This window comes from Ranitomeya imitator, chromosome 1 (genome assembly GCF_032444005.1).
Source record: "Ranitomeya imitator isolate aRanImi1 chromosome 1, aRanImi1.pri, whole genome shotgun sequence".
Taxonomy (NCBI): Eukaryota; Metazoa; Chordata; class Amphibia; order Anura; family Dendrobatidae; genus Ranitomeya; species Ranitomeya imitator.
The window spans coordinates 337,851,843-337,877,395 of NC_091282.1; the positions used below are offsets into that span (position 1 = coordinate 337,851,843).

The 25,553-nt window shown below is 46.5% G+C and overlaps 2 protein-coding genes across 2 annotated transcripts in view; both read left to right on the plus strand.

The window, feature by feature from the left end:
• Positions 1 to 25,553, plus strand: part of SVOP (SV2 related protein) — a 137,450-nt gene that overhangs the window by 41,028 nt on the left and 70,869 nt on the right. The gene's annotated exons all lie outside the window — the stretch shown is intronic.
• On the plus strand, positions 1,087 to 2,784 carry LOC138671434 (uncharacterized). Its single transcript, XM_069759609.1, has 2 exons — positions 1,087 to 1,524; positions 1,661 to 2,784. The coding sequence occupies exons 1-2, from the start codon at positions 1,178 to 1,180 to the stop codon at positions 2,544 to 2,546; spliced, it is 1,233 nt and encodes a 410-aa protein (XP_069615710.1). The 5' UTR covers positions 1,087 to 1,177; the 3' UTR covers positions 2,547 to 2,784.

A 25,553-nucleotide genomic window follows, 5' to 3' on the forward strand; every position in this document is an offset into this window, starting at 1 on the left:
TGTCTGAATTTTTGGAGACTTTCCGTCTTGTCTTTGACGAACCTGGACGTCTGGCCTCTACAACTGAAGCTCTATTTTCTCTCCATCAGGGATCGTTATCCGTAGGCCAGTACGCTATTCAGTTCCGCACACTCTCCTCTGACTTGGGATGGAACAATGAGGCGTTGGTGGGTGCTTTTTGGCGGGGTCTCTCTGGGCGCATAAAAGATGAGTTAGCCGGTTGGGACACCCCTACTGTTTTGGAGGAATTAATTTCCTTAGCTACCCGTATTGACCTTCGGTTCCAAGAACGCGCCCGTGAGCGGAGGTCTCTTCGTCCTTCTTCTGCCACCCGTAAACCACTCAGTCCTCAGCCTAGAACCTCCTCTCAGGCGTCCGCACCGGAACCTATGCAAGTGGACCGTCTTAAGATGTCCGAACAACGTCGTAAAGAGAGGCGCACTCAGGGATTATGCTTTTACTGCGGGAGTGCTGCTCATTTATTACGCTCTTGCCCTGAATGTCCGGAAAACTCCTCCGCCTAGGTCAGGTAAGAGAGGCCTCCCTAGGTGTGTGTGATCCCTCTCAACCCCTTACTTTGTCCGTTCTTTTGCATATTGCGAGCAAAGGCATTTCTCTGGATGCGTATGTGGATTCGGGCGCAGCAGGGAATTTTATCAGGTTGGAGGAGGTTTTGAAATTCTCCGTTCCAGTCAAAACCTTAGAGGCTCCTGTGATTCTTGCATCTGTGGATGGTAAACCGTTACAGGAGACCATTACTCAAGTAACACTTGAGGTGGAACTTCAGGTTGGGGCTCTTCACAAGGAGAGAATTGCATTTTATGTTTTAGTCTAAGTTCACATTTGCGTTGTGCGCCGCAGCGTCGTCGCCGCAACGCACAACGCAAACAAAAACGCACCAAAACGCATGTACAACGCAGCGTTTTGCGCCGCATGCGTTCAACGCATGCGTCGCAAAACGCTGCGGGTTTTTGAAACGCAGTTGCGTTTTTACCAAAAAACGCAGCGTTTTTAGACGCATGCATTTTTAGTGCAGTGAGTCATTCATCATCCCCCACCCACAATAAAAAGTGTCTACACAATAGATAAAGGACCACCAATGGCTAGAAGAGGGTTGGTGTTAACAAATGTGTATATACCCTGGCAGAGATGAATTCCTCCCATTTTGCTGGTATTTATGATGGAGCGAACCATGAACAGTATCTACATGGATATGGAGATGGAATTTGCCTTGGCTCATGCCTATGCTGTTGCCTGTTTTAATGAAAGGGAAAGGGAAAAACGGAGATGGAGTCGTCGCCGCTTTTGGATCCACCCTATAGTTGAAGTCCGTGAGAGTCGTGGAGCATACCATTGCTTGTTTGGCGAACTGAATGACAACCGAGAAAAATATTTCAAATATACCCGGATGTCACAGGAGAGCTTCCGCTATCTTCTGCGTCGGGTGGAAGGATCCATTAGCAGGCAGGACACGCAGCTCCGGAGAGCTATTTCCGCAGAGGAACGGCTGCTGGTGACTCTACGGTACGTTGCTGTTTGAATGACTGTGATATGTATTTACTTTTTATTTTATTTTATTAATTTTTTTCAATTGTAATGTTCAATGTACTTTTATAAATTATAATGTGCTTTATTCTAAATTTCTTTATCTTCTTTGCAGTTTCCTGGCTACCGGAGAAACGTTGAGGTCACTTCATTTTCAATTCCGGATTGGAGTCTCCACACTTTCAGGAATTATTGCAGAGACATGCCGCGCTTTGTGGAATAATCTCCGGGAGGAATATTTACCTGTCCCTACAAGTGCAATCTGGGAGGCCAACGCACAGAAATTCAACCAAGTGTGTAATTTTCCAAACTGTATTGGCGCTGTCGATGGAAAGCACATTCGGATTACCAAGCCTGCGAAAAGTGGATCCCTTTTCTACAATTATAAAAAATACTTTTCAACTGTTCTCATGGCAATTGCCGGTGCGGACTGCCGTTTTCTCGCAGTGGACATTGGTGCATTTGGGCGTGCAAATGACTCGCGCACATTTAAAGAGTCGGATATGGGCCAAAAGCTATATGGAAACAATTTTAATTTCCCACAGCCACGACCTCTTCCCCACACCGAAGGCCCTGCGATGCCATTTGTTGTGGTAGGGGATGAGGCATTCCAAATGTCTGCCAACCTATTGAAACCCTACTCCAGTCGGGGCTTGGACCATACAAAAAGGGTTTTCAATTACAGACTGTCCAGGGCCAGAAGGACTGTGGAGTGCGCCTTTGGCATCCTTGTTTCCAAATGGCGGATATTGGGATCGGCCATTAATCTTAAAATTGAAACAGTGGATGAGGTGGTGAAGGCTTGTGTGGTTCTCCACAATTTCATTATGGCCAAAGAGAGAATAAATGTTGAACTGGATGAACCCATAGCCAACCCCTTGCCCGATTACCATGATCATCCTCTGAGGACAAGTGTGGAAATTGCGCAGATGCGTGATCGTTTTGCGGCCTATTTTGTGTCAGATGTTGGCCGTGTGTCATGGCAAGATCAAATGGTGTAGTAATGTTACTTTTGGACTGTCTTCTGATTGTAACTACACCAATAATACCTCTACTGTGACAGTTAGAAATATATTAAAAAAAAATAATTTTCCGTTAAATGTGCAATAAAAGTTCCGTTTAGGTTGGTTTGGTATATGTCAAATTGTGCATCTAAGTATAGTTCACAAATTTAATGTTCCTATAAAAACTTGAACCTGTTGTTTTTAAAATATTAAATAAAAAAGTTTTTAAATTCTATACCGATTCAAATACAATTTTTATACCATAATATTACATATACTTGTTTGTCTGATCGACCTGTATCTTTGTGTTTTACCTGATAAGCAACGATAACAGCGATGTTTTCCAATTGAAACCAGGGTAAATATCTGAAGCGTGGCCCTGCGCTTATCAACATGATGTACGTGGGCCTCTGCATTGTTGTTCGCTGGAGAGATGTCTGTGACAGCTCTCCAGGGACCAACCAGCGGACGCTGCAGTGATCTGCATCATTGTCTGTTTCGCTGCTGCATTAAGTGTGAACACCTCATACAGCAATGAGAGACACCCAAAAAAAGGCAAACTAAAAATTGAAAAAATAGTGTCTGACATTGCATATATGAGGTGTTTGAAGCACAAAATATGTGTAGACAGCACATGGCGTGATTTGCCGAGATAAATTCTGGAAAATAATAGCATAAATAATAACAAATAGTGTTTTTTTTAAATAAAATTTTTTATTGGGGGAAAACAGAAAACAAAAAGGGTTCTTAAACTTAGGGGGTTTCCACCTGTGCCACCAGGGGGGAATGGTAGGTGTCTTCTCTGGAATGGTGAGAGCAATGGGAGGATGATGGAGAAGATGACGATGATGGCGAAGAGGAGGATACATAGTCAAGTAGACTTGATGGGAGATCCAAACCCTCCCCAGGGTATACTGGGGAGGAAACCGCCACCTCTGTAGGGGAGGGAGGAGGCAACACAAGCCTTGTTTGGCCCTGGCTGCTCCTACTGCGACTCGAGCCCCTACGGACAGTTGGTGTTGTCACTGGAACAGCAACCAGAGCCTCTGTGTGTGCCCGTCTGTGTTTCCTCTTTTTTTTTTTTTTTTTGGGTCCTGTGGCAGGTTCCCCAGCATGATGACGCCTACGGGAGGATGAAGGCATGGCAGGAGCAGGAGTCGGCGGCACTATGATATGGTGCCTGTGGTGGCGTCGCTCGGCACGTGGACCACGGTGGGGTGGCTGGAGTGGCTCTCCAGCAGGAGTGGGAGTCATGCTTGCCAGCGACGGCACTACTGCCATTGTCGCTGACTGCATGACCCCAGCCTGCTGGAGAGCCCTCACGTAGGAAGTGTTGCAGGACTGCATCACTGAAATCTGTAGTTCCGGCGTAAGGTGTTCCACCATGCCCTTAGCAATGGTACTAAAAAAATGTTTTGCCGGATTTGAGAGCTCGGTTTCAATTGTTTCAAGGCGCCGGTCGATATTGGACAGACGAGTGTCCATGTTATCGCTCGACGCCTTGAAACAGTTCTGGAAAACCGTGCTCAAATGCAAAAATTCGGGCATGGTTGGCCTGTCCGAGGCCCGCTGGCGCTGTCGGGAATACCCAAACGAAGGTGCGCCAGAGGCCTCGGCCAGGGGAACACCTGATGTACCGGCTGCCGGTTCACCAGATGGTGGTGCAAGCCTGCTGTCGCTGTGGGAGGGCTGTGATGGATCAGATGGCGATTCATGAAGGACCGCTTCTGCGGGGCGAGCTCTCTCGAGGGTGCTGCTGTGTGTCCTGTGAAAAGATAATGAAAAAATTAGTCTTCAATGAATAACCTCTCCCATACGCCAACTCCTGGAATAAAAATAGCATTACATTACACAATAATACAAATCCTCGGTCTCACAGTCTGTGTGGCCAATAATTAATTTCTGATTGTTATCGCCAGCTGACCGTTAGGGCCGACGATAACAATCATGAACATTCCCGCTGTCAAAGCATTTTGACCGTATACCACTGTGGGTATAAAAATTTGGTAATCGAAAACTCTTTCTGGAAGCTGCCTATGCCACAAAAATAGTTGAAAATTTAATGTCAAGATAAAAAATTAAATAAAAAAAAACCCAGTGATTTCACTGATCTGATTGCAGGAACGACCATGATGTTAGGATCATGTGATCGAGACTTCATCATTATTCCTGCAATCAGAACTACCCTGACTCAGAACTTAACCTGTCATGGACTACAAGGACTCACGCTTAACCCAAAAAATTAACTAATGGCCTATATAGCATTTTAATAGGGATACATTTACGTGGATGGCCAATATGTTACGCTGACTACATGGATGGGCAATACAGTATGTGCCTGGGAAATATACTATGTGGATACGTGGCTAGAACGTGTGCTATGTGGCTGCGATATTGTTACCTGCCAATATACTATGTGGATGCACAATGTACGTGGCTGGGCAATGTACTATGTGTTTGTGCAGTAGGCTATGTGGCTGGGCACTGTAATGGGGCTGTGCAATATGTTTTGTGGACAAAATACTTACTGATGGCGGCCAAGGACTGGTCTTAAGAACTGTAAACATTTTGAATATTTATAGGGCACAGACTTGGCCGCAGCAGCACCGCTCTTCGAGCGCTCCTCCTCTGCCCGTAGCCCCTTATTGAAACGGTCCTTGATGGATCGCCATCTGATCCTCAACCTTTTAACTGTGAATGCAAAGGAAAAAAAAGGTTACATATGTAGCATTTGAAATGGATAAAACAACCGTGTGCGATGCAAAACTTTAGGCGTTTATTGCATCACACACGGTTGTGTTTATCCTGGAAAGATGGTGGGTCATAGCAACGTATCTGCACGGCGTATCAGCAATACTCACTAAAGTTGGCTTTGTCCTTTGCAGGAGCTATGTCAAAGCCCTCCCACAGCGACTTTGCCACCTCTACCCACAAACGCCTCAACACCACCTGGTCCATGTGCCGGGAGTCACGGCTGTCCCACAACGGGCCACGCTCCTGGATGCTTGATATGAGGAGCTCCACATCAATGACTCCATGGTCCCGTTGTGAAACCTAGAAAAATTACAAACAGAAAAGGTTACAAATATGCAAATATTAACAAACACCAGCACCTGTCATGATATGTACCTTGGCCCTATCCTTTGTCATTTGATATATGTATATTGATGGTTTCTACACCTGTATTTTTGAATGTTTTGGTTGTTTCACCTTTGTTACCTTCCCCCAATACTTGCTACCCTGAAAAGTTTGAATGTAAGCTTACTAAACATCCCTAGTGAAAGCAGGATGCTAATCAACAAAAAAAAAGAAATTGTTTAAAAAAAATACTCACTCGCCGTGCTGACGCCACACCTTGGCCCTGACCTCTCTGCTCCCGCTGACTTCCTTCACCCTCACTTGAAGAAGCCTGTAAAAATTGTATAAAGAAATTATTTTAAAAACTACAAATGACTGCGAATAGTAAGGAAATTGACAAAATTACTCACCACACTCCCCTGCGCCGATTGGCTCGATTCTGACACAGTGGCCATTCTAGCACGTTTGTTCTGGCATGAAAAAATGAAAAAAAAAAATCAAAACTAAACCTAAATATGGCACATACAATAAAATATGCCCAAAATTTTTTACAACAACCACAATTTACTTTTGACTGATCGGACAAAGCAAAAATAAGAAAGCGACACCACAACGCCATACATTGCAAGAGAAGACAATCAATAGAAGAAACCATACAAGAATAGACCCAAACCAAAAAGCAAAAATAGACACCTATGTCCAAAAATGGACATATCAAAACTTTCGGAAAAAACATTACAGGCACAAAAATACAATGAAAGAGCAAAATAATGAACGCAATACTTTACAATTGCAACAAGACATGATCCTAAAAAACAACATCTTGTGACATCTAACCACAGAAAGACAAAAGGCAATAAAAACCATTCTAGATAACAAGCAATAAACATTACGGGACAACCGCTGTAAAAATATACAGCAACCCAAAGATAAACCATAGCCAAATAGAAAAGAAAACACATGGAATTTTTAAAAAAGGCCACCACCAAAAATAATATAAACAAATAAAAATTATACTACACACTTCGCAATGCAATCAGTCAATGAAGGAACATATATGCCATACGGAAAACGACGTAAAAACATCAGCGATATTTTTTAAAATAAAGGGAAAGTACAATTGAAACTATAATGGCATAGCAGCAGCACGGAACTATACAATACAAAGACATCATAAATGTTGCCCCCCCACCAGCAGAAAAATACACTCAAAGAAAGAAAAAATAAAGCCAACAGCATAATCCAAAACACAGCAAGACATGAGCCAAGAAAATGCCACACAGTTACCACCAACAATAGAAACTAGAAAAACATGCACCAGAAATTTTACAAGACAAAATGAGCAAAAATCAATACATTGAACAACCACATGACACAAGAACAAAACACATAACCAAACCCAAACTAACGTAAAAAAAAAAAAAAGAAAAGAAAAAAAAACAAAAGAAAATAAATGCAATCCTATTAACCCAGAAGAACATCAGAACCAGAAAAACAATTTTTCAATAACAACCCATAACCGTAATAGCACAGACCAAACATTACAAAAATATAGACAAATCAAGAAATAAAACACAGAATACAAAATGTGCAAAGAGAAATATATACTTACAAGTTTGGAAAGCAGATTCTCCTCTCAGTCTTGTCTTGTGTGATGACTTGTGAAAGACAATGGCAAACCCCTCGTTTCTTTATATATATAGGTTGTTTTTTTTGTGTCTAGACAAAGTCTAGACAATGTTTTGCATTTTTTATTGGAAAACGCATGCGTCGTACAACGCACCACGACGCAAGTACTTGCGTCGTCTGCGTTGTCAATACAAGTCAATGGGAAAAAAGGCGCATCGACGACGCAAACACGACGCAAACACGACGCATGTGTTTTTTAAAAGGTCGGCGCCGCCAGAAAAATGCAACATGTTGCGTTTGCCGCGCCCAGACAGGTGCGCCCTAACGCCGCATGCGGCGTAAAACGCAACACAACGCAACACAACGCATGCACATGCGGCCCCATGCGGCGCCAATGTTAAAGATAGGGCCGCACGACGCATGCGTTTTGTTGCGGCGGCGACGCTGCGGCGCAAACCGCAAATGTGAACGTACCCTTAGCGGGTCTGTCTCATCCTATGCTCTTAGGTCTTCCTTGGTTACGGAACCACGAGCCCATTTTAGATTGGCGCAATGGTAATATCTTGCGCTGGGGTGAGCTTTGTCGGGAACGTTGTCTGCTGCCGGTGCGTCCTGTGGGATCTTCCTCTAATTCTTCTCCTTCCTCTTCTTTTCCCGCCTTACCCTGTGTCTACAGCGCTTATTCTGATGTCTTCAACAAGAAGGAGGCTGAGGGTCTTCCGCCTCACCGGCTCTATGATTGTCCCATAGATCTCGTGCCTGGAACTAACCCGCCCAGGGGCAGGATCTATCCTCTCTCTCCTGCTGAGACTCAAGCTATGTCAGAGTACATTCAAGAAAATCTTGCTAAAGGATTCATTCGCAAGTCTTCTTCTCCGGCCGGAGCAGGGTTTTTTTTCGTGAAGAAGAAAGACGGTTCTCTCCGTCCCTGCATTGATTATCGAGGCCTAAACAACATCACGGTGAAGAACAAATATCCTCTGCCACTCATTCTGGAACTCTTCGACCGTCTTCGGGGTGCGCAAATTTTTACCAAATTAGATCTACGTGGCGCATATAATTTGGTTCGTATTCGTGCAGGCGATGAGTGGAAGACTGCCTTCAATACTCGTGACGGTCACTACGAGTACTTGGTTATGCCGTTTGGTCTCTGCAACGCCCCCGCGGTTTTCCAGGAATTTGTGAACGATGTATTTCGGGATCTTCTCTACTCCTCGGTCGTAGTTTACCTTGATGACATTCTCATCTTTTCTCCGGATCTCTCCACTCACAGGCGAGATGTCCGTCGTGTTCTGCAAAGGCTAAGAGAGAATCATCTGTTCGCTAAGATTGAGAAGTGCGTCTTTGAACAATCTTCTCTTCCCTTCCTGGGATATATTGTCTCAAGATCTGGCTTAGAGATGGATCCAGAGAAGGTTTCTGCTGTCCTGAATTGGCCTCGTCCTCTTGGAACAAAAGCAATCCAACGTTTTCTTGGCTTTGCCAACTACTATAGACAATTTATTCCTCATTTTTCTTCCATGACCAAGCCTATCTCTGCTCTAGTTCGCAAGGGAGTCAACTCCAGTCTTTGGACCCCTGAGGCTGAAGAGTCCTTTCTGTCTCTTAAACAAAGCTTCGCTACGGCCCCTGTGCTTCATCGTCCTGATGCTAATAGACCGTTTGTCCTTGAGGTCGACGCATCCTCTATTGGAGCTGGTGTTGTACTTTTGCAAAGATCCTCGTCCGGACGTTTGGTGACCTGTGGTTTTTTTTCTAAAACCTTTTCCGCTCCTGAGCGTAACTACTCTATTGGAGATAAAGAACTTTTGGCTATCAAGCTAGCCTTGGAGGAATGGTGTTATCTCCTTGAGGGGGCTCTTCATCCATTCACCATTTACACAGACCACAAGAATCTGGCCTATATTCAGTCTGCCCAAAGACTAAATCCACGACAGGCCAGATGGTCTTTATTCTTCGGACGATTTGAATTTGAACTTCATTTCCGACCCGGAAATAAGAATGTCAAAGCAGATGCTCTTTCAAGATCCTTTCAGCCTCTGGACCTAGAGGATTCTCCGGCTCACATCATTGATCCTGCGAAGATCGTCACTCTTGCTCCTCTAAGAGTGATTTCAACTCCTCCTGGCAAGACTCTTGTGGCTAACCAAGACAAGGAGAGAGTTTTACGTTGGGGTCACTCCTCCAAAATTGCAGGTCACGTAGGAGTCAAGAAGACACTTTCTCTTATCTCTCGGCATTACTGGTGGCCATCTCTCCGACAAGACGTCACCAAATTCATCGCTTCTTGTCCTTCTTGTGCAAAAAATAAAGTCCCTAGGCAGCTTCCTTCCGGTCTCCTGCATCCTCTGCCTGTGCCTTCCGTTCCTTGGAGTCATATAGCTATGGACTTCATCACTGATCTACCTTGTTCCTCGAATTGCTCTGTCATCTTGGTTGTTGTAGATCGGTTCTCCAAGATGGCTCACTTCATCGCATTGCCTGGTCTGCCTTCCGCTCCTGAGTTGGCAAAGATCTGTTTACACCAAGTCTTCCGTCTTCATGGTTTTCCTCATCATATCGTCTCAGACCGTGGAGTTCAATTTACCTCACGTTTTTGGAGAGCTCTCTGCAGTCTATTAAAGGTTAACTTGGACTTTTCTTCCGCCTATCACCCTCAGTCCAACGGACAAGTGGAGCGAGTTAATCAAGTCCTGACTACATATCTGCGACATTTCTCCAATGCACACCAAGATGACTGGGTCTCTCTTCTCTCCTGGGCCGAATTCTCATATAACAATCTTCCCAGCGAATCTTCCTCCAAAACTCCCTTTTTTGTAGTCTATGGTCAACATCCGAACATTCCTCTTCCTGTTTCTCTTTCCTCGGGTGTACCGGCAGCGGATTTCTTGTCCCGGGAATTCTCTACGATTTGGAGTGAGACCAAAGTGGCTCTTGAGAGAGCTAGCCTTAATATGAAAAAGTTTGCTGACAAAAGGCGTTTGGATGCTCCGCCATATTCTCCGGGTGATAAAGTTTGGCTTTCCTCTCGCTATATCAAGCTTAAAATTCCCTCTTGCAAACTGGGTCCCCGCTATATTGGTCCTTTTCCTATCTTGAGTCGCATTAATGATGTTTCTTATAAGTTGAAGTTGCCTGCCTCTTTGTGCATTCCCAATGCCTTCCATGTGTCTCTTCTCAAGCCTGCAGTCTTTAATCGTTTTCACTCCGCTACCTCTTCCTCTCCTCAGCTCTGTACTTCTGATGGAATCTTTAATGTTAAAGACATTCTTGCCAAAAAGGTAGTTAGGGGTAAAACTTATTTTTTGATTGATTGGGAGGGATTTGGCCCTGAGGAGAGGTCCTGGGAGCCCCGAGAGAACATCAATGCTCCTCTTATCATGAAAAGATTCCTTTCTAGCCTTTAAAAAGAGGGGGACTAAGGAGGGGGGTACTGTTACGAACGCTGCGCATACTTACCCGGCTTCTCCCGTCCCTCGGCGCACTCGCGATCCTGTCCAGCGCCGCTCTGCTTCCTCCTTCGCCGGCTCACGGCGTCCGGTCCCTCTGCGCATGCGCGGTCGCGTCTCCTCCATCGCAGAGCCTTCTGGGAGGTCGCGACCCGGTGGCTCCGCGCCAACATGGCGGCGCCCATCGGGTATTTCTTCCCGGCGTCTCCCTAGGTAAGACGCCTTTGCTTTGTAGGTGCACTGTCTGCCGTCAGTGTCCCTATGCCCTAGGCTCCCCTGCACCAGTGTCTTCTCTCAGCCCAGTCTTTACTTTGTCTTAGTGTCCTGCCAGCCCGTGTTCCTGCTGTGTCTTGCCTGTCCGTGTTCCTGCTGTGTCCTGCCTGTCCGTCTTCCTGCTGTGTCCTGCCTGTCCGTGTTCCTGCTGTATCCTGCCAGTCCGTGTTCCTGCTGTATCCTGCCAGTCCGTGTTTCTGCTGTATCCTGCCGGTCCGTGTTCCTGCTGTTTCCTGCCAGTCCGTGTTCCTGCTGTATCCTGCCAGTCCGTGTTCCTGCTGTATCCTGCTACTCCGTGTTCCTGCTGTGTTCTGCCAGCCCGTGTTCCTGCTGTGTCCTGCCTGTTCGTGTTCCTGCTGAGTCCTTCCGATCCGTGCTCCTGCTGAGTCCTGCCAGTCCGTGTTCCTGCTGTGTTCTGCCGTTCCGTGTTCCAGTCATTTTCAGTTAAGTTTTGTTTTCCTATTATTCCCTGCCATCCTTATAGCCTGTGGTTTCCTTCTTTATCTTGGGTCGCCCCTTTGGCTCTAGCTGTTGTGTCTCCATTCCCCCGAGGTCCTGCTCCTAACACTCCCTGTATAGGGGGTGATTCCATCTGGTCCGCTCGACCCCGGGGGCTCTAGAGTCACGACCCAGAGGGTCCACTCTCGGATTTCTGCCCGAGTACTTACAACTGTTCTGTGTTTGCTGGTCATCCTGGTATTTTTGGTACCAGAGATTTGGTTGGTAGGTCCTTTTGGTGGCGTTCTTTGTCACGTGATGTGCGTTCTTTTGTGCAGTCCTGTGGGACTTGTGCGCGGGCCAAGCCTTGTTGTTGCCGTGCTAGTGGGTTGCTTTTGCCATTGCCAGTCCCTGGACGCATATTTCTATGGATTTTATTTCTGATCTTCCAGTTTCCCAGAAGATGTCTGTTATCTGGGTTGTTTGTGACCGGTTCTCTAAGATGGTTCATTTGGTGCCTTTGCCTAAATTGCCTTCCTATTCAAATTTGGTTCCGTTGTTTTTTTCAGCATGTGGTTCGTTTGCATGGTATTCCGGAGAATATTGTTTCCGACAGAGGTTCCCAGTTTGTTTCTAGGTTTTGGCGGGCCTTTTGTGCTAGGCTGGGCATTGATTTGTCTTTTTCTTCTGCATTTCATCCTCAGACAAATGGCCAGACCGAGCGAACTAATCAGACTTTGGAGACTTATTTGAGATGCTTTGTGTCTGCTGATCAGGATGATTGGGTGGCCTTCTTGCCATTGGCCGAGTTTGCCCTTAATAATCGGGCTAGTTCGGCTACTTTGGTTTCGCCTTTCTTTTGTAATTTTGGTTTTCATCCTCGTTTTTTCTTCTGGGCAGGTTGAGCCTTCTGACTGTCCTGGTGTGGATTCTGTGGTTGACAGGTTGCAGCAGATTTGGGCTCATGCGGTGGACAATTTGGTGTTGTGTTAGGAGGAGGCTCAACGTTTTGCTAACCATCGTCGGTGTGTTGGTTCCCGGCTTCGGGTTGGGGATCTGGTCTGGTTGTCTTCCCGTCATGTTCCTATGAAGGTTTCTTCCCCTAAGTTTAAAGGGGTTGTCCACTACTTTCATGTAACCCCCCAATGTATCCCCCCAGGGCCCCTATTGAATTGTGTAAATACCTTGCGTTGTCGTTTTCGCCTGTGAGCGGCGCTATGGCTGCGGCTGGGTACGGGTCACGTGACCCCCAGGCTGCAGCCGCCGCTCATTTCCGCCGACGTCACGTCAATTTCCAGACTCTAGAAATTGACGTGACGTCAGCAGCAGGCGTGACCAGCCCCCACAGTAAGCAGTCACTCAGCAAGAGTGACTGGGCTGTGGGCGGTGCTGGGGGGCTGCCTGCGGGACTGTGCTGGGGGCGGGCGGGGCTGTGCTGGCGGCGGGCGGGGCTGTGCTGGCTCTGCTGGGGTGAGTGTGTGGATGCCTGACGCCGGGGTCTGGGTGCCGGCATGTGCCGCCCAGCGCCGGGGTCTCCTGTGCCGCCCGGCGCCGGGGCCTGCTGTGCCGCTCGGCGCCGGGGTCTCCTGTGCCGCTCGGCGCCGGGGTCTCCTGTGCCGCTTGGCGCCGGGGTCTCCTGTGCCGCTCGGCGCCGGGGTCTGCTGCGGGGGGTTGTCATGTGTGTGTGTGGTCATGTGTGTGTGTGTGGTCGTGTGTGTGTATGTGTATGTGTGTGTGTGTGTGTGTGTGTGCAGGCATCGTCCGATGGGACTACAAGTCCCATCGGGCTCTGCCTGCTACACTGACAGTGAGTGACACATTAGCCAATGATGGGACAGTAGTAGTCCCATCATCCGGCTAATGTGTTGAATGAAAAAAAATAAAAACACTCAGTACATACATACATACAACACACACCATGCGACATGTAACATGCGACGGCATGCGACATGTACCATGCGACAGCATGCAACATGCACCATGCGACGGCATGCGACATGCACCATGCGACGACATGCACCATGCAGCGACATGTACCATGCGACGACATGCACCATGCGACAACATGCACCATGCGACAACATGCACCATGCGACGGCATGCGACATGCACCATGCGACGACATGCACCATGCGACAACATGCACCATGCGACGACATGCACCATGCGGCGACATGCTACATGCACCATGCGACGACATGCGACATGCACCATGCGACGACATGCTACATGCACCATGCGACGACATGCACCATGCGACGACATGTACCATGCGACGACATGCACCATGCGGCGACATGCACCATGCGACATGCTACATGCACCATGCGACGACATGCACCATGCGACGACATGCTGCATGCACCATGTGACGGCATGCGACATGTACCATGCGACGACATGCGACGACATGCACCATGCGACGATATGCACCATGCGACAACATGCACCATGTGACGGCATGCGACATGTACCATGCGACGGCATGCGATATGTACCATGCGACGACATGCGACATGCACCATGCGACGACATGCGACATGTACCATGCGACGACATGCACCATGCGACGACATGCGACATGTACCATGCGACGACATGCATCATGCGACAACATGCACCATGCGACAACATGCACCATGCGACAACATGCACCATGCGACGACATGCACCATGCGACGACATGCACCATGCAATGACATGCAACATGCGACGACATGCACCATGCGACAACATGTACCATGCGACGACATGCACCATGCGGCGACATGCTACATGCACCATGCGACGACATGTGACATGCACCATGCGACGACATGCTACATGCACCATGCGACGACATGCACCATGCGACGACATGTACCATGCGACGACATGCACCATGCGGCGACATGCACCATGCGACATGCTACATGCACCATGCGACGACATGCACCATGTGACGACATGCTGCATGCACCATGTGACGGCATGCGACATGTACCATGCGACGACATGCGACGACATGCACCATGCGACGATATGCACCATGCGACAACATGCACCATGTGACGGCATGCGACATGTACCATGCGACGGCATGCGATATGTACCATGCGACGACATGCGACATGCACCATGCGACGACATGCGACATGTACCATGCGACGACATGCACCATGCGACGACATGCGACATGTACCATGCGACGACATGCATCATGCGACAACATGCACCATGCGACAACATGCACCATGCGACAACATGCACCATGCGACGACATGCACCATGCGACGACATGCACCATGCAATGACATGCAACATGCGACGACATGCACCATGCGACAACATGTACCATGCGACGACATGCACCATGCGGCGACATGCTACATGCACCATGCGACGACATGTGACATGCACCATGCGACGACATGCTACATGCACCATGCGACGACATGCACCATGCGACGACATGTACCATGCGACGACATGCACCATGCGGCGACATGCACCATGCGACATGCTACATGCACCATGCGACGACATGCACCATGTGACGGCATGCGACATGTACCATGCGGCGACATGCGACGACATGCGACATGCACCATGCGACGACATGCACCATGCGACAACATGCACCATGCGACGGCATGCGACATGTACCATGCGACGGCATGCGACATGTACCATGCGACGACATGCGACATGCACCATGCGACGACATGCGACATGTACCATGCAACGACATGCGACATGCACCATGCGACGACATGCAACATGTACCATGCGACGACATGCGACATGCAACGACATGTGACATACAGTACATACATACATACTACAGACATACAGTACATATAACATAGATTACATACTCACCATCACTTGTCACTTTGTTCCCCGAAGCCATTGTCACCTGTAAAAAATATTAAAATAATAAACAAACAATATACTCCCTGTCCGCAGAAATCCAATTAAAACGAGTGTCCCACGACGATCTCCCGTGGAGAGCAGGAGCATCAGTTGATGCGACCACTCTCCAGGGGCTCCAGGAACACAATGATGGAAGGTATCCTTCCATCATGTATTCCTCACAAGGTATTCCTACGCCCTGTGAGAAAATAGTCCCTAGTCTCACTATTGGCATTGCTGGGTGAGACATTTTCCCACGCAGCAATTGCCATAAAGTGAGACCAGTGAACTAGAGTAACCTCAGTGATGCACTGCAGGAGCCATTGTCTCCTGTCAGTGTGTCACTGAGGGTCCTATAGAGCAGTGACATCACCCGATGTCACTGTTCTATAGGAGAGATGGTCGTGGGACACTCGTTATTAATTGGACTACGGCGGAAAGGTAGTATACGGTTTATTATTTTACTTTTTTTTGCAGGCGCTGAAGTATGGTAAGTATGGTTAAATGAAGAATATTAAAATACTTTTTTCCAAATGTGTGTGTGTGTTATTAACCCTTTCTTACTATTGGATTAGTAGTGGATAGGCGTCTTATTGACGCCTCTCCGTTATTAACCCGGCTTAATGTCACCTTACAATAGCAAGGTGACATTAACCCCTTATTACCCCATATCCCACCGCTACTCGGGAGTGGGAAGAGAGGGGCTAAGTGCCGGAATTGGCGCATCTTACAGATGCGCCATTTCTGGGGCGGCTGCGGACTGGTATTTGTAGCCGGGGGGGGGGGGGCAATATCCATGGCCCCTCTCTAGGCTATGAATATCAGCCTGCAGCTGTCTGCGTAGCCTTTCTGGCTATAAAATATAGGGGGACCCCACATCATTTTTTTTGGGGGGGTCCCCCTCTTTTAATAGCCAGTAAAGGCTACGCAGACAGCTGCGGGCTGGCATTCATAGCAGGCTACAGATATTGGCCCCGGCCGTCGGCTTTCCCCCTCTGGTGCAGAAAATTGCGCGGGAGCCCACGCCGTTTTTTGTTTCGCTTTATTTTTATTTTTTTAAATTCAACGCTCATTAAGGCCTCTTTCACTCTTGCGTCGGTACGGGTCCATCGCTATGCGTCGGGCCGACGTACCGACGCACGTTGTGAAATTTGTGCACGACGTGGGCAGCGGATGCAGTTTTTCAACGCATCCGCTGCCCATTCTGAATTGCGGGGAGGAGGGGGCGGAGTTTCTGCCGCACATGCGCGGTAGAAAATGGCGGGCGAGACAGCCAAAAAAATTTTCTATTGAACGTTTTTTCGTGCCTATGGTCCGCCAAAACACGACGGATCCGTAGCACGACGGAGGCGATGTCTGGCCATCTGTCACGATCCGTCGCTAATACAAGTCTATGGGTAAAACGCATCCTGCAAGCACATTTGCAGGATCCGTTTATTTGCACCGGATCGTTTTTTTTCCGCCAGATCGTTTTTTTTTCAATCGAATCCGTTTTTTTCCGCCGGATCCATTTTATTCCACCGGATGTTTTTTTTTCCGCCAGATCTGTTTTTTCTCATAGAGTTGTATTAGCGCCGGATTGCGCCTGGTGGCCACACGTTTAATCCGTTTTTGCAGGATCCGTCAAAAAAGCTATTTCCACCGGACGGAAAACACATACAGAGGAACGGTTTTTCGGTACGTCGAAAAAATGCACAGCGACTGATGTAGCAAAAAACGGATGAAACGTGTGGCTATCAGACGCACTCCGGCGCTAATACAACTCTATGAGAAAAAAACGGATCTGGCGGGAAAAAACGATCAGGTGGTAAAAAACGGATGCGGCGGAAAAAAAAATATCCAGCAGAAAAAAAATATCCGGCGAAAAAAAACGGATCCTGCAAATGTGCTCACAGGATGCGTTTTGTACCCATAGACTTGTATTAGCAACGGATCCGTCGTGTTTTGGCGGACGCAACGCACAAAAAAAAGTTCAGTGTAACTTTTTTTGTGCGACGTCTGCCATTTCCGACCGCGCATGCGTGGCTGGAACTCCGCCCCCTCCTCCACGCTCATCACAATGGGCAGCGGATGCGTTGTAAAACTGCATCCGCTGCCCATGTTGTGCTAAATTTAGCATAACGTCCGTCGGTACGTCTGGCCGAAGGTTTGCGACGGCCCCTTACCGACGCAAGTGTGAAAGTAGCCTTACATCTGAATTTGCTGAGTATAATGCAGCCACCCCAGAGTATAATGTAACCCCCCAAATAATATAATGCAGCCCCCCATAGAGTATGATGCAATCACCCCTCATAGAATATAAATATAATACAGCCCCCCATAGAATATAATGTAGCCCCGAATAGAATAGAATGCAGCCCACCTCCCCATAGAATATAATGCAGCCCCATCAAAGAGTATGATGCAATCATCCCTCATAAAATCTAATACAGCCCCCCATAGAATATAATGCAGCCCACCTCCCCATAATATATAATGTAGCCCCCATTGAATATAATGTAGCCCCCATAGAATATAATGCAGCCCCCCATTGTATATAAGACTGTTGTGAATTCTGTGGCTGAATTCACTCCTGTGGTCACAAGTGGTACTGCAGCTTCTGAGCTTCCTCTCTCAGGTGTTCTGGTGAGCTCGTTGGCTGCTTTGTTATTTAACTCCACCTGATTCTGTCTTCCTTGCTCCTTGTCAATGTTCCAGTGTTGGATCTGAGCTTCTGGATCTTTCCTGTGGCCTGCTGCTCTGCTTAGATAAGTGCTTTTTGCTTTTGTTGCTACTTTTTCTGTCCAGCTTGTCATTTCGTTTTGCTGGAAGCTCTGAGACGCAAAGGGTGTACCGCCGTGCCGTTAGTTCGGCACGGTGGGTCTTTTTGCCCCCTTTGCGTGGTTTTTTGCTTTTGGGTTTTTTGTAGACTGCAAAGTTCTCTTTGCTATCCTCGCTCTATCTAGAATATCGGGCCTCACTTTGCTGAATCTATTTCATCCCTACTTTTGTCTTTTCATCTTGCTAACAGTCATTATATGTGGGGGGCTGCCTTTTCCTTTGGGGTATTTCTCTGAGGCAAGTCAGGCTTGTTTTTCTATCTTCAGGCTAGTCAGCTCCTCAGGCTGTGCCGAGTTGCATAGGTAGTGTCAGGCGCAATCCACAGCTGCCTTTAGTTGTGTTTAGGTTAGGTTCAGGTATTGCGGTCTACAGAGATTCCACGTCTCCGAGCTCGTTCTATTGTTTTTGGGTTATTGTCAGATCACTGTATGTGCTCTGATTGCTGGCACACTGTGTCACTGGATTGCCTACATAACAGTACAAGGAGCCAACCTAATGATTCTCAATAGAGGGAAAAAAGAAGTTCTGACATCATTTTTTTTTCTCAGCTCTGTGTTCAGTCTTTTTTTTCCCCTAGACATTTGGGTATTTCAGGACACAGGTGTGGACATGGATATTCAGGGTCTGCGCTCTTCAATGGATAATCTCGTTACACATGTACAAAGGATTCAAGATACTATTGATCAGAAATCTATGTTAGAACCAAGAATTCCTATTCCTGATTTGTTTTTTGGTGATAGAACTAAGTTTCTTAATTTCAAAAATAATTGTAAGCTATTTCTGGCCTTGAAACCTCATTCTTCTGGTAATCCTATTCAACAGGTTTTGATTATTATTTCTTTTTTGCGCGGCGACCCTCAGGACTGGGCATTTTCTCTTGCGCCGGGAGACCCTGCGTTGAGTAATGTAACATAGTAACATAGTAACATAGTTAGTAAGGCCGAAAAAAGACATTTGTCCATCCAGTTCAGCCTACATTCCATCATAATAAATAAATACCCAGATCTACGTCCTTCTACAGAACCTAATAATTGTATGATGCAATATTGTTCTGCTCCAGGAAGACATCCAGGCCTCTCTTGAACCCCTCGACTGAGTTCGCCATCACCACCTCCTCAGGCAAGCAATTCCAGATTCTCACTGCCCTAACAGTAAAGAATCCTCTTCTATGTTGGTGGAAAAACCTTCTCTCCTCCAGACGCAAAGAATGCCCCCTTGTGCCCGTCACCTTCCTTGGTATAAACAGATCCTCAGCGAGATATTTGTATTGTCCCCTTATATACTTATACATGGTTATTAGATCGCCCCTCAGTCGTCTTTTTTCTAGACTAAATAATCCTAATTTCGCTAATCTATCAGGGTATTGTAGTTCTCCCATCCCCTTTATTAATTTTGTTGCCCTCCTTTGTACTCTCTCTAGTTCCATTATATCCTTCCTGAGCACCGGTGCCCAAAACTGGACACAGTACTCCATGTGCGGTCTAACTAGGGATTTGTACAGAGGCAGTATAATGCTCTCATCATGTGTATCCAGACCTCTTTTAATGCACCCCATGATCCTGTTTGCCTTGGCAGCTGCTGCCTGGCACTGGCTGCTCCAGGTAAGTTTATCATTAACTAGGATCCCCAAGTCCTTCTCCCTGTCAGATTTACCCAGTGGTTTCCCGTTCAGTGTGTAATGTTGATATTGATTCCCTCTTCCCATGTGTATAACCTTACATTTATCATTGTTAAACCTCATCTGCCACCTTTCAGCCCAAGTTTCCAACTTATCCAGATCCATCTGTAGCAGAATACTATCTTCTCTTGTATTAACTGCTTTACATAGTTTTGTATCATCTGCAAATATCAATATTTTACTGTGTAAACCTTCTACCAGATCATTAATGAATATGTTGAAGAGAACAGGTCCCAATACTGACCCCTGCGGTACCCCACTGGTCACAGCGACCCAGTTAGAGACTATACCATTTATAACCACCCTCTGCTTTCTATCACTAAGCCAGTTACTAACCCATTTACACACAATTTCCCCCAGACCAAGCATTCTCATTTTGTGTACCAACCTCTTGTGCGGCACGGTATCAAACGCTTTGGAAAAATCGAGATATACCACGTCCAATGACTCACCGTGGTCCAGCCTATAGCTTACCTCTTCATAAAAACTGATTAGATTGGTTTGACAGGAGCGATTTCTCATAAACCCATGCTGATATGGAGTTAAACAGTTATTCTCATTGAGATAATCCAGAATAACATCCCTCAGAAACCCTTCAAATATTTTACCAACAATAGAGGTTAGACTTACTGGCCTATAATTTCCAGGTTCACTTTTAGAGCCCTTTTTGAATATTGGCACCACATTTGCTATGCGCCAGTCCTGCGGAACAGACCCTGTCGCTATAGAGTCACTAAAAATAAGAAATAATGGTTTATCTATTACATTACTTAGTTCTCTTAGTACTCGTGGGTGTATGCCATCCGGACCCGGAGATTTATCTATTTTAATCTTATTTAGCCGGTTTCGCACCTCTTCTTGGGTTAGATTGGTCACCCTTAATATAGGGTTTTCATTGTTTCTTGGGATTTCACCTAGCATTTCATTTTCCACCGTGAATACCGTGGAGAAGAAGGTGTTTAATATGTTAGCTTTTTCCTCGTCATCTACAACCATTCTTTCCTCACTATTTTTTAAGGGGCCTACATTTTCAGTTTTTATTCTTTTACTATTGATATAGTTGAAGAACAGTTTGGGATTAGTTTTACTCTCCTTAGCAATGTGCTTCTCTGTTTCCTTTTTGGCAGCTTTATTTAGTTTTTTAGATAAAGTATTTTTCTCCCTATAGTTTTTTAGAGCTTCAATGGTGCCATCCTGCTTTAGTAGTGCAAATGCTTTCTTTTTACTGTTAATTGCCTGTCTTACTTCTTTGTTTAGCCACATTGAGTTTTTCCTATTTCTAGTCCTTTTATTCCCACAAGGTATAAACCGCTTACACTGCCTATTTAGGATGTTCTTAAACATTTCCCATTTATTATCTGTATTCTCATTTCTGAGGATATTGTCCCAGTCTACCAGATTAAGGGCATCTCTAAGCTGTTCAAACTTTGCCTTCCTAAAGTTCAATGTTTTTGTGACTCCCTGACAAGTCCCCCTAGTGAAAGACAGGTGAAACTGCACAATATTGTGGTCGCTATTTCCTAAATGCCCAACCACCTGCAGATTTGTTATTCTGTCAGGTCTATTAGATAGTATTAGGTCTAAAAGTGCTGCTCCTCTGGTTGGATTCTGCACCAATTGTGAAAGATAATTTTTCTTGGTTATTAGCAGAAACCTGTTGCCTTTATGGGTTTCACAGGTTTCTGTTTCCCAGTTAATATCCGGGTAGTTAAAGTCCCCCATAACCAGGACCTCATTATGGGTTGCAGCTTCATCTATCTGCTTTAGAAGTAGACTTTCCATGCTTTCTGTTATATTTGGGGGTTTGTAACAGACCCCAATGAGAATTTTGTTACCATTTTTCCCTCCATGAATTTCAACCCATATGGACTCGACATCCTCATTCCCTTCGCTAATATCCTCCCTTAAAGTGGACTTTAGACAAGACTTTACATAGAGACAAACCCCTCCTCCTCTCCGATTTTTACGATCCTTTCTAAACAGACTGTAACCCTGTAAGTTAACTGCCCAGTCATAGCTTTCATCTAACCATGTCTCGGTTATTCCCACTATGTCAAAGTTACCTGTAGATATTTCTGCTTCTAGTTCTTCCATCTTGTTTGTCAGGCTTCTGGCGTTTGCGAGCATGCAGTTTAGAGGATTTTGTTTTGTTCCAATCTCCTCACTGTGGATTGTTTTAGAAATGTTCTTACCTCCCTTCTGAGTATGTTTTCCTGGGTCGTCTTTGTTTGAGTCTAATGTTTTTCTTCCCGTCCCCTCTTCTTCTAGTTTAACGCCCTCCTGATGAGTGTAGCGAGTCTTCTGGCGAATGTGTGTTTCCCAGGTTTGTTGAGGTGTAGTCCGTCTCTGGCGAGGAGTCCATCATACCAGTAATTCACACCGTGGTCCAGGAATCCGAATCCTTGTTGTCTGCACCATCGTCTTAGCCAGTTGTTTGCATCAAGGATCCTGTTCCATCTCCTGGTGCCATGCCCATCTACTGGAAGGATAGAAGAAAAAACTACCTGTGCATCCAGTTCCTTTACTTTCTTCCCCAACTCTTCAAAGTCCTTGCAGATTGTCGGTAGGTCCTTCCTTGCCGTGTCATTGGTGCCAACATGTATCAGAAGAAATGGGTGGACGTCCTTGGAGCTGAAGAGCTTTGGTATCCTATCGGTCACATCCTTGATCATCGCACCTGGAAGGCAGCATACTTCTCTTGCAGTTATGTCCGGTCTGCAGATGGCTGCTTCTGTGCCTCTCAGTAGTGAGTCTCCCACCACCACCACTCTTCGTTGCTTCTTGGCTGTACTTTTTGCTGTCACTTGTTGTCAATGCGTTTTTCCTGGTGCTCGGATTACTTTACGATGAGCCTAATTCAGTGGATCAGGCTGAGAAAAATTTGCTGGCTTTGTGCCAGGGTCAGGATGATATAGAAGTATATTGTCAGAAATTTAGGAAGTGGTCAGTACTCACTCTGTGGAATGAATCTGCGCTGGCAGCTTTGTTCAGAAAGGGTCTCTCTGAGGCTCTTAAGGATGTCATGGTGGGTTTTCCTATGCCTGCTGGTTTGAATGAGTCTATGTCTTTGGCCATTCAGATCGGTCGACGCTTGCGCGAGCGTAAATCTGTGCACCATTTGGCGGTATTGTCTAAGATTAAACCTGAGCCTATGCAGTGCGATAGGACTATGACCAGAGTTGAACGGCAAGAACACAGACGTCTGAATGGTCTGTGTTTCTACTGTGGTGATTCCACTCATGCTATTTCTGATTGTCCTAAGCGCACTAAGCGGTTCGATAGGTCTGCCGTCATTGGTACTGTACAATCCAAATTCCTTCTGTCCATTACCTTGATATGCTCTTTGTCATCGTATTCTGTCATGGCGTTTGTGGATTCAGGCGCTGCCCTGAATCTGATGGATTTGGATTATGCTAAACGTTGTGGGTTTTTCTTGGAGCCTTTGCGGTGTCCTATTCCGTTGAGAGGAATTGATGCTACACCTTTGGCCAAGAATAAACCTCAGTACTGGACCCAGCTGACCATGTGCATGGCTCCTGCACATCAGGAAGTTATTCGCTTTCTGGTGCTACATAATCTGCATGATGTGGTCGTGTTGGGATTGCCATGGCTGCAAACCCATAATCCAGTATTGGATTGGAACTCTATGTCGGTATCCAGCTGGGGTTGTCAGGGGGTACATGGTGATGTTCCATTTTTGTCTATTTCGTCATCCACTCCTTCTGAGGTCCCAGAGTTCTTGTCTGATTATCAGGATGTATTTGAAGAGCCCAAGTCCGATGCCCTACCTCCGCATAGGGATTGTGATTGTGCTATCAATTTGATTCCTGGTAGTAAATTCCCTAAAGGTCGATTATTTAATTTATCCGTGCCTGAACACGCCGCTATGCGCAGTTATGTGAAGGAATCCCTGGAGAAGGGACATATTCGCCCATCGTCATCACCACTGGGAGCAGGGTTCTTTTTTGTAGCCAAGAAGGATGGTTCGCTGAGACCGTGTATTGATTACCGCCTTCTTAATAAGATCACTGTGAAATTTCAGTATCCCTTGCCATTGTTATCTGACTTGTTTGCTCGGATTAAGGGGGCTAGTTGGTTCACTAAGATAGATCTTCGTGGTGCGTATAATCTGGTGAGAATCAGGCAAGGAGATGAATGGAAAACTGCATTTAATACGCCCGAGGGTCATTTTGAGTATCTAGTGATGCCGTTCGGACTTGCCAATGCTCCATCTGTGTTTCAGTCTTTTATGCATGACATCTTCCGTGAGTATCTGGATAAATTCCTGATTGTTTACTTGGATGACATTTTGATCTTCTCAAATGATTGGGACTCTCATGTGAAGCAGGTCAGAATGGTTTTCCAGGTCCTGCGTGCTAATTCTTTGTTTGTGAAGGGATCAAAGTGTCTCTTCGGTGTGCAGAAAGTTTCATTTTTGGGGTTCATCTTTTCCCCTTCTACTATCGAGATGGATCCGGTTAAGGTCCAAGCCATCCAGGATTGGACTCAGCCGACATCTCTGAAAAGTCTGCAAAAATTCCTGGGCTTTGCTAATTTTTATCGTCGCTTCATCTGTAATTTTTCTAGCATTGCCAAACCATTGACCGATTTGACCAAGAAGGGTGCTGATTTGGTTAATTGGTCTTCTGCTGCTGTGGAAGCTTTTCAGGAGTTGAAGCATCGTTTTTGTTCTGCCCCTGTGTTGTGTCAACCAGATGTTTCTCTTCCGTTCCAGGTCGAGGTTGATGCTTCTGAGATTGGAGCAGGGGCGGTTTTGTCACAGAGAGGTTCTGGTTGCTCAGTGCTGAAACCATGTGCTTTCTTTTCCAGGAAGTTTTCGGCTGCTGAGCGTAATTATGATGTGGGCAACCGAGAGTTGCTGGCCATGAAGTGGGCATTCGAGGAATGGCGTCATTGGCTTGAAGGAGCTAAGCATCGCGTGGTGGTATTGACTGATCATAAGAACCTTACTTATCTCGAGTCTGCCAAGCGCTTGAATCCTAGACAGGCCCGTTGGTCGTTATTTTTTGCCCGCTTCGATTTTGTGATTTCGTACCTTCCGGGCTCTAAAAATGTGAAGGCGGATGCTCTGTCTAGGAGTTTTGTGCCCGACTCTCCGGGTTCATCTGAGCCGGCGAGTATCCTCAAGGAAGGAGTCATTGTGTCTGCCATCTCCCCTGATTTGCGGCGAGTGTTGCAAAAATTTCAGGCGAATAAACCTGATCGTTGTCCGGCAGAGAAACTGTTCGTCCCTGATAGGTGGACTAGTAAAGTTATCTCTGAACTTCATTGTTCGGTGTTGGCTGGTCATCCTGGAATCTTTGGTACCAGAGAGTTAGTGGCTAGATCCTTCTGGTGGCCATCTCTGTCACGGGATGTACGTACTTTTGTGCAGTCCTGTGGGATTTGTGCTAGGGCTAAGCCCTGCTGTTCACGTGCCAGTGGGTTGCTTTTGCCCTTGCCGGTCCCAAAGAGGCCTTGGACACATTTTTCGATGGATTTCATTTCTGACCTTCCCGTTTCTCAAAAGATGTCAGTCATTTGGGTGGTCTGTGATCGCTTTTCTAAAATGGTCCATCTGGTGCCCTTGGTTAAATTGCCTTCCTCCTCTGATTTGGTGCCTCTGTTCTTCCAGCATGTGGTTCGTTTGCATGGCATTCCTGAGAATATTGTTTCTGACAGAGGTTCCCAGTTTGTTTCAAGGTTTTGGCGAGCCTTTTGTGGTAGGATGGGCATTGACCTATC

Excerpts from the sequence above, each read along its gene's own strand:
- LOC138671434 (XM_069759609.1), top strand. The coding sequence starts at position 1,178 with ATGATGGAGCGAACCATGAACAGTATCTACATGGATATGGAGATGGAA. Across the intron at positions 1,525-1,660 it reads CGGCTGCTGGTGACTCTACG|TTTCCTGGCTACCGGAGAAA; the intron begins GTACGTTGCTGT and ends TCTTCTTTGCAG.